General features: G+C 49.6%; 1 protein-coding gene across 1 annotated transcript; it reads left to right on the top strand.

The window, feature by feature from the left end:
• Positions 1 to 1160: 1160 nt before the first annotated feature.
• SIAH3 (siah E3 ubiquitin protein ligase family member 3) lies at positions 1161 to 3665 on the top strand. Its single transcript, XM_049701136.1, has 2 exons — positions 1161 to 1226; positions 2991 to 3665. Exons 1-2 carry the CDS (start codon positions 1161 to 1163, stop codon positions 3663 to 3665), a joined length of 741 nt encoding a protein of 246 aa, XP_049557093.1.
• The last annotated feature ends 5747 nt before the right edge of the window (positions 3666 to 9412 follow it).

The following is a 9412-nucleotide window of genomic DNA, read 5'->3' as shown; positions in this document are numbered from 1 at the left end:
CAAGGCAGGCAGCCATGGACCGAGGGGGAAGGCCACCGAAACGCTTCATCCCAAACCGTGTCCAAATGGAAATGCCTTACTGATGTAATACTTGATGTGGTTATTAAAGCTGTTTGACAGGCACTGTTTCATTTGATCCCCTGGCAACCCTATGAAATAAATATTTTGCTGATGGGGCAACTGACTTAATCAAGGCTGCTGGACAAGTAAACGGTGGAACAGACCAAAGTTGGCCAACATCCAGCTGGTGATCTTCCCAGGCTGTGATCCATATCACCTTTAACTGATCTGGGCTGCATTCCCATCTGCACCCCTTATAAGCTGTGTGACCCTGGGCAAGTGACTCAACCTCTCTGTGTCCGTTCCTTCATCTAGAAGACACACATAACATGTTTCTCTCGTGACTGCTGTGACCTAAATGAGGGTGGGGGGCTTCTCAGAGGCTGGGAGAGGGGACAGCGTTTGAGGTTTTCCATGAGAAGCCAGCACCAGGTCCTCTTGAGCGAAACAGAAGAGGCTGATCTTCTGCCGGGCCTGTTGGGAGGACCTGGGAGGAGTCCTTGCATCTGGCTGGTGGAGTGTATGAGCCTGGGCTACTTGTACAATCCCAAGGGATCCTAGGAATTGGCCCCCCTCCTTCACCGGTTGACTAAATGATATCAGCCACCAGCAGGCAGGTAGGAACTAAGCCAGATTTAACTTTTTTTAAAAGTAAGAAAATTGATCTTTTCTGTGAGAAATTAAATAACGACACAAAAAATATCTACTTTCCACAGCGCCTAACACTTAGTAGATGCTACCTACTAGTTAATTCCCTTCCCCGTATTTAACACTAAAGGCTGAGTCAGTCTCATCACTAGCAGGATTCTGCAACACAGCCTTTCCATCAAGGGGAAGACACTGTCCCCCTTGGGACAGGTGGCTTGGCGGGTGTGCAGAATGGGTGATGACAGGCTGCCCAGTAGCTGCCACGCAGGAGCTACTGGAAGGGCCCTGTAGCTCCCCCTCCAGGTCAGCTGGGCTCCCGGCGGAGGAGAGAGCTGGGGCGAACAACTCCAGAACAGAGCTAGTTGGGCCCCCAGTGTGTGCGTATGTGTCCCCGGGTGCTCTAAAGAAAGGGAAGCTCGCCAGGCCTCCAGCCACTCTCTGAGCCCGAGGAGATGGCCGTAACAGCGATGAGCATGAAAGACAGACCATCACCCATCACCCTGGTCCTCTACATGCTGGCAAGGAACTGAAGCGAGGCAAGTGCCCAGAGGCACCCGAAGTCCAGAGGGGCTTGGAGAGCGAACCCGAGGGCAGCCCAGAGAAGGCTGCCACTTGAACGCCTCGTGCCTGGAGCACCCTGCAGACCGGCCACCTCCCCTGCACAGCCCAGATTCCACAGACTAATTAAAGAAAAAAACCCTCAAAGAATGGGGGAGGGAGCTGGAGGTGGGATTATCGAGGGGAGGGCAGTTGCTGTGTTCAGAGTCATGAGGCGTGAAAATGAATCCCATCTTTCACTTCCCAGCTTTGTAACCTTGGGCACGTGACTACTGAAGCCTGTTTCTTCAACTGAAAAACAGGAATCACAGTCCTTGTGCCAGGGAAGAGCCTTTTCCAAACCGTAACTAATTAGATACGCACTAATGTCTGTACCACCTACACCGAGAAACGCAGTGTTGATTTTGCTCACAGCTGTATCTCTAGGGTCTGGTCGTGGCAGGTGCTCAGTAAATGCTTACTGATCCCTGATCAGAAAGTGTTGTCACAGCTCCTGATGTTTTGAGGGCATTGGTGGGCACGCTGTCGTGAAGAACAAAAGGTCGAGAGAGTCTCAGGGCGGAAGCTGCCTAGTGGTGAGTCCCTGGCAAGTCGCTCTGGAACAGTGAGCCTCAAGCAGGACAGAAGTGTGCCTGGTGGGGCAAAGTCCCAGGAGCCATAGCTCAGGCTCCCTCCCTGGGGACTGTGGTCCAGCTGCACACAATCAGCTCGGGGTTCCATGGTTGCGTTACTACCCAGAAGGGCACCACAGATAGCACAACCCCTGGCAGCACTGGAAGGACAAATAGGTATTTACCAAAATTTTGTTCTAAAAATAATAGTAATGATAAAATAGAGGGAAAAAATCCATTGACTTCCAGTCCCTTCACAAAAATATCAACAGTATCAAAAAAGCACAAAAAAATGATTTCTTTTTTCTTTATGACTAATGACCATCAATGCAAGTTATTTGAAGGGGAAAACTGCCTGAGTATCTAATTGAAGAATCAGAAAGGCAGAAATATTGCATTTTCTTGGATGAGTTTTCAGAATCTCAACCACCCAAGGCATCCACCGTGTCCCTCATTGTTTTAAAGTTTTGTTTTCTTTTTTTTTGCGGTACGCGGGCCTCTCACTGTTGTGGCCTCTCCCGTTGTGGAGCACAGGCTCCGGACGCGCAGGCTCAGCAGCCATGGCTCACGGGCGCAGCTGCTCCGCGGCATGTGGGATCTTCCCGGAACGGGGCACGAACCCGCGTCCCCTGCATCGGCAGGCGGACTCTCAACCACTGCGCCACCAGGGAAGCCCTGTTTTCTTTTTTAAATATACTAATACATTTGGAAAATCTCTTCTTGCAGGAGGAATCTCTTGAAGAAGCTTCTGTTTCCGATTGGGTAAATTTACATTCTATACTGAAATGAAATGACTTGGAGAAGACTTCAGCATCTAAATCTGGCAAAATTCAAAACAATGAATTCTGTCTCATTAAAATATTTGTCAAAACAGATAATAACAAGTGTTGGCAAGGACGTGGAGAAATTGGAACTCTCTTAGATGCCCGATGGGGATGTAGAACGGTGCTGCCATTTTGGAAAACAGTCTGGCAGGTCTCATTTTTTTAAGAAATAGAGCTTTCTCTACCGGTAAGGGAGAGTCTGCTTTCCACATTCTGAACACCGGGGGAGTCTCAGCCAGGCTGAGAGACTGATCTCACCGCCACTAACGTTCTTCTCTTTCGCCTACAGTATGTGTCCGGCCGATGCGCCGTCACCCAGAGCGCCCCGGAGCCCGGCAGCTTCCCCCCTCACCTCCTCCCCCCACTCCTCCGCCACCACGCCCGCCAGCCCCACCTCCGCCACCACGCCCGCCCTCCCCACCACCCCCCGCACCAGGAGGCGGGGCTACACGCTGCCCAGGTGACGCCCTGCACCTGCCCCCTGTTCTCCTGCCAGTGGGAAGGCCACCTGGAGGTGGTGGTGCCCCACCTGCGGCAGATGCACAGGGTGGACATCCTCCAGGGGGCCGAGATCGTCTTCCTGGCCACGGACATGCACCTCCCGGCACCGGCCGACTGGATCATCGTGCACTCCTGCCTCGGCCACCACTTTCTGCTGGTGCTTAGGAAGCGGGAGAGGCACGCAGGGCACCCCCAGTTCTTCGCCACCATGATGCTCATCGGGACCCCCACCCAGGCCGACTGCTTCACCTACCGCCTGGAGCTCAACAGAAACCACCGGCGTCTCAAGTGGGAGGCCACCCCCAGGTCTGTGCTGGAGTGCGTGGACTCGGTGATCACTGACGGGGACTGCCTCGTCCTCAACACCTCGCTGGCCCAGCTCTTCTCCGACAACGGCAGCCTTGCCATCGGGATTGCCATCACTGCGGCGACGGAGGTCTGCTCCTCGGAAGCTGAGATGTGAAGCAGAGGCCCCGGACGGTCACGTGCAGCCCCTGCTTCCCCGAGGAACTCTGCCTGGGCCCTTGGATCTCAGAAGGCCAGGACTCCAGGCTCCTTTCTATCCTTCTCCCTCCTTCTCTCCTTCCTTCCTTTCTTTTTTTGTCTCAGGTACTTTGTGGTATTTGGTATTCGTCTGCCATGGGCATTATATTACGTAAACATCTTGTGATTCAAGATCTGGGTGTGAGGTTTGTCCTGATTTGTTGGTATAGTTTTATAGAACACTTTTAATCGGATTCAGTCAGAATGGTGATTTCTCGCCACCGTCTCCTTGCAATTCCCTTCTCCGCTGCTTCTAAATTGAGCAAAAGTCACCAAGGTCACAAAGCAGACTCTTAGGGTTGAAAGGAGACAGTGTCCAAATCATTTCTTCCTTCTCTTTTTAATCTATTTCAGAGTGAGCTTACTCTGAAATGCGTGCCGACAGCAGATTAGGGAACGGGACCTGGCCAGCTCGGAGGTATGTATTTCAGACCAACCAGACGCAAGTCTGCCACCTTCCCAGGAACCTCAGGGGCCACGCTGCCTGGACACAAGGAGATGGCGTCTCCTCAGAAGGCCAGGGCGCCGGACTGCAGGCGTCACCATGCCATGTGTCCTCTGGCTTGATCCCGGGGCTGGGGGGAACGGGCAGAGGTTGAACCCTCTTTTGCCAGGCTGTTATGAGCTTGCTGTCAGCCTGGGCCATCTTTTCCTGCTCCGAAATCAAAGGCCTCAAGGGTTTGGTGCTTTCTTGAAAATCTCTTTGCCGTCTGTTGAGCAATTCATAGAAAAGGATGGGCAAGATGCAGGGGAAGAGAAGCAGCGGAAAAAGCGAAGGATAAAATGAATCTCCCACCTCTGGGAGGGCGTTCTCTCCTGAGAGAGCTTTATTATCAAGTTATAAAATCCACCAATCCTTTCCCTGGGGTGGAGCACGTTTGTATCAGGCAAAGAGCCCTCTGTGCCCTTGACAGTTCATAAGCAGAACCACGATTCGGCATCAAACACAAGGAACTTGAAGGGTGCGACCAGGTCCTCTGACCTGAAGGGCTGTCCCCATCACTCAGACACCTGAGAGGGTCCTCTTTCCTTCCCTTACTTCTAAAACGCTCCAAGGGCCCCGTTCAGCACACACTCGCTATCACTGGTCAGTATGCGTCCAGCGCCCCGTTGCAGTATGAATGAAGAGGCCACGAAAATCCATACTGCCTCCAGGTAGATGGCCTTCTCTTATTCGGCTGTCAGAACACTTTGCCAACCTCTTCTTGTGGAAGTCTCTCGTGTTTTTGAAGAAAGTAAGCATGTTCAGTGGAAGCTTCTGATGGAAGCTGAATACCTGTAAGCCTTCCCAGTAGGCCCTCTTCCCCCTCCTTTTGGTCATTTTTGTTCTCCCCTCGGCCAATCCCTGGTTGCAGCAGCTACACGGGGCCCCCAAACCCCACACGACGCTCATCAGCGGACCTTTCACCAAGCAGACGTTGCTCTCGGTCCCGTTCCCTCCCCTGGCCATCTCGGCTGGGTCCTGGCAGGCCTCCCAGTGAGGATTTAGTTTCGGGCAGCTTTTGCCCTGAATGGCCATCAGCAATCTTTTCTCTGCCAAAAATAATTGATCCAGAAACACAACACCCTTCCCCCCAACAACTGGGTAATCCTGCAGCCACCTGTGCTGCCAACCCGCGGCTCCAGCTCTGCAAGGGCAGGGTCGGTCGATAGAGGAGCTCGGAATGCAGCCCCCTCTAGTTATACGGTAACCGCTGGGGCCTGGGATCTGAGGTTTTGTTCTCTAAGAGCCCTAAGGAGACCAATAAACATCGTGTCACTGATTGAGGCAAACGCCAGGGGCGCAGTCCCAAGGAAAGAGTTGTAGGCTCCTTTCTCTTAGTGCTGTCAGAACGTCCCACAGGGCACCAGCATCCCCCACCCAGAACCGCACCGCCGGCCTGGGAACAAGCTGAGGCTGGCTGGTCCATGTGAGGAGAGACTGGCTCCTTACTTTACCCCCCCAGGCCCTTCCCCAGAACCTAAGACCCCCTTGGCTGTAAGTCTGATGCCTCCAGAGGCTGCATTCCTTCCATGGTTCCTGATTCTCCACCACTTGGAAAACATTTGTGTAGTGTCACAGGTACCCCAGATAAACAAACAAACCAAACCTCGTTAAGAGTATAATTACCATCCACGGGGCCTTAGGGCTCGTGCAAACGCCACCTCTGCCTTCCTGTGGTGCCAAGTGAGGAGAGCCTGACCGAGAATAACTTCAGGCTATTAGTAGTGCACACAGGACTGTATTATGAATAAGTGATCCCAGGTCGGAAGGGATATGTTTGGTTCCTAGAAACCTTTAGATTAAAGGGTAGAGGTGTGTTATTTTCATCCATCTATGGTGCTCCCAAGAAGCCCTTCCTCTCTATAGCCATGTGTGAAGAATTGAAGGAAAAGGAGCAACGTGGAAACAAGGCACAGGGATTAGAAAATGGCACCAGCAAAGTGTGCTGTGTTGAGCTTCACAGTCACAAAGGGTTCCCTCATTTGAGACTCAGGAGAATCCTCGTCAGCGTCCTCTGTATACGAAAAACACAGAAGTTCAGAGACACGAAACGACCTTCCTAAAGTCACACACCAAGTGTGTTGGGACCACAGCTTGAACCTGGCCCACCGACGGCAAACTTGGTGTTCTTGCCAGAGGAAGACGAACCCAGAGTAGTCAGCACGTTCCCACCTCGTCAGTGGACTGGGGTCCCGAGGGTCCACTGGGTCTTGGTTCGGGGAGCAGGGAGAGTCTGAAGTAGCTTTGCTTTGAGAGGCATCTCAGCTCGAAGAACTGGTCAACCTGGAAGCAGGGGGAGGGGTGGGGGGCAGGGGAACCAAGGAGTGGGGTCTTCAGTGGCCTCAGGCCCCTTCCTGTATCACATCGCCCGCTGCAGGTTCCTCCTTTTTAGGTTCCCAGGAGTCCGCTCAACACAGAGCCCTGGGATCTGACTGCCTCATGCCCACCCAGATGCCGACTTGATACCCACCCTCTAAGGGGTACAGTCAGCCCTCTCTGTCTGCAGGGGGTTGGGTCCTCGATACACCCCACACCCCCACCCCTGGATAGCAAAATCCACGGATGCTCGAGTTCCTTATACAAAATGCCATAGTACAATCGAAACCCACAGATGCACAGGGCCAACTGTATTTGCATTTAAAATGTAGGCCTAGGGATATATGTGAAAAGAATCTTAAAAAAGAATGGATATATGTATATGTATACCAGATTCACTCTGCTGAACACCTACACAACATTGTAAATCAACTATACCCCCAATACAAATTACAATTAAAAAAAAAAAAAAGTAGGCCTCGGGAGACGGCAGCCCTTAACAGCAAGAAATGAGTTACCAGCATTTGAACTTGAGGCAGGAGGTGTGAAGAGAAGGTCATTCCTGCCCTTGAGGCTGAGCCTGCATAAATGGTCAGTGCAGAATGGAAGTCAGGCCAGGCAAAGAAGATTGCCTTTAATTATCCTTCTCTCCATGTACCTGCAGCTGGGATAGACCCCATCACTACCTGTGGCTATCGTGGACCTTTAAGCAACGGATCAGGTTAATAATAATAATAGTACTCATGGCCACCACTTATTGAGGGTTTACTATGTAACCTAGTGAGCTAAGTACTTTGAGCATATTATCTCATTTAATCCCCATAACAACCTTATGAAGCAGGTACTATTATTTCACCCATGAAGAAACTTAAGCTAAGAGGGATTAGACACTTTTAAGGTCACACAGTAGCAAATGGTACAGCCGGGTCTGGAATTTAGCGTGTCTTGCTCCAAAGTCCAGGCTTCAGACCAATACCAACTATGTCATTTCTAGAAATTCATGGACCCAAGGCTCAGAAGGACCAGTCATAAATTCTGAATGGCACAGAGGCCTTTTAGTAGAGTTGTATTAAATGCGCCCTTTCGTTTCTTCCCTTTCTCCCTCTTTTCCCAGACCAAGACGGAACGGTGTGCTACAGCTGGCTTGTGTAACAGTTGTTAAATTTTTTAGGAATTTTACAAACTGTTAAGCACAGCCACTATTAAAAATTAAATTATATAAATTTACAATTAAATAAGTTCTATTAAAAAGAAGGTAATAAATACTCAAAACTCATCACTTCCTAATTATTTCACTACTCTTATTTTCTATGCTTTCAAGATTATTTACCTTGATCATATGTGTGTGGTGAACATACTATATAATGATGCGCTACCAACCCCATGTTTGGTGACATCATGGTAACAGCTTGAAACTGGCCACGGTGGCAGTGTTCACCCTATGGAAATTGTCAATGCTATAAGCCAGGGTGTTTCCCACTTGGAGAACTAGCTGTGAAAACCTTTACCAGCACACCACTGCCTGGACAGTTCTGATGCACATGGCAGGGTGGGGAGAGGGGACTTTGGAAGGAGAAACAAGATCCTGGTGGCCACACTGACAGGGATAGAGCTAACAGCCAAGCTAGCCAAATAGCAAATTTTTGGGAAAACACAAATTGTTCCGGAGAAGGGGGTCTGAGGCCTCTAAGCAACTTCAAGGGCACTCCCTGCCCTATTCCAGATCCTTCCCTATTGCTGTTAGTGTGGGAAGTTCTATCTGATGACTTTCATGGAAAAATTATGGTTCCACAAAACCCACCTACTGCAATCCCAATCCCAAAAGTAGGACCAAACTCTACAAAATTAGAATCTCCCATTGCTTGTTCTTATAGGTCATTTTTCTTACCTCTGTATATAGAGCAAAACCTAAAGAAATATTTTACTTTGCAATTAGAGATTGGAAATATCCAACATCTGAGAATGACACAGTGGGCGGTAGTTGCAAACATCACATAAAATGTATGACCACAGAAATAGGACCCTCACATCCTCAAAGCTGAAGGACAAAAAAGGGAACAGATCAGGGGATGTTACATGAAGAACAGAGCCTAGCGCTAATCTGGCCACTTCACTGCAACCCAACAAGGAGCCTGTTCACAATCCATAGTCTACCCAGACCGATACTCTTTCCAGATTAAGGGTATGGTTCCCACTAGGATAAAAGTCACAAGGAACTCCAGGCGGAGTGCCCTGTAGCAGGCAGAATCTCCAAGGTCAATAGTGAATCAGTTACTCTGATCCCAGTGGCTTCAACGGAAGCAAAAGAAGTGAGGCTCGTTGAAGCCTCCACTTGGATGCAATTTCTGGTGGGAGGGGAAGGGACTGTGGACTGGACATCAAAGACGTATGCTTCGATTAAAGTTCAGCTACAAATAGCATCAAGAGTAGAGTCTCCTAGTAGATTGTTAGACCTTCAGATTATTTGTTCTGAAGATTTCCTTTAAGGATTGGTGAGCTCTCTAGTGTATTAACCTGGACAATGGCCAGCCAAGAAAAACTTCACTAAAAAGAGATCCAAGAAATCTGTCGTAGATAAACGTTGATTTGTTTCCCCCACATCAGATTATCACATGGGTCACCTACATGGGTTAGGGTTTGTGTTTTCCAATATTGTATGAACATATTTAACCTTGAGTACTGTACTATAAACACTCCCCTCCCCTTTTTAACCTTTTTTTAGGGTATTGAGATGAGACAGAGAAAGGAAATTGAGAATCACTTTACTTGATCTGAATTGATGTATATATAATTTTCTAGGCTTTCTTATGATGTTAAAGACAAGAAGCAGTAGCAGATTTAGAATTCTACTTTCTCTCTACTCTGTC

The sequence above is a fragment of the Orcinus orca genome, chromosome 18, assembly GCF_937001465.1.
Source record: "Orcinus orca chromosome 18, mOrcOrc1.1, whole genome shotgun sequence".
NCBI lineage: Eukaryota > Metazoa > Chordata > Mammalia > Artiodactyla > Delphinidae > Orcinus > Orcinus orca.
This window is presented reverse-complemented; position numbering and strand designations above follow the sequence as displayed.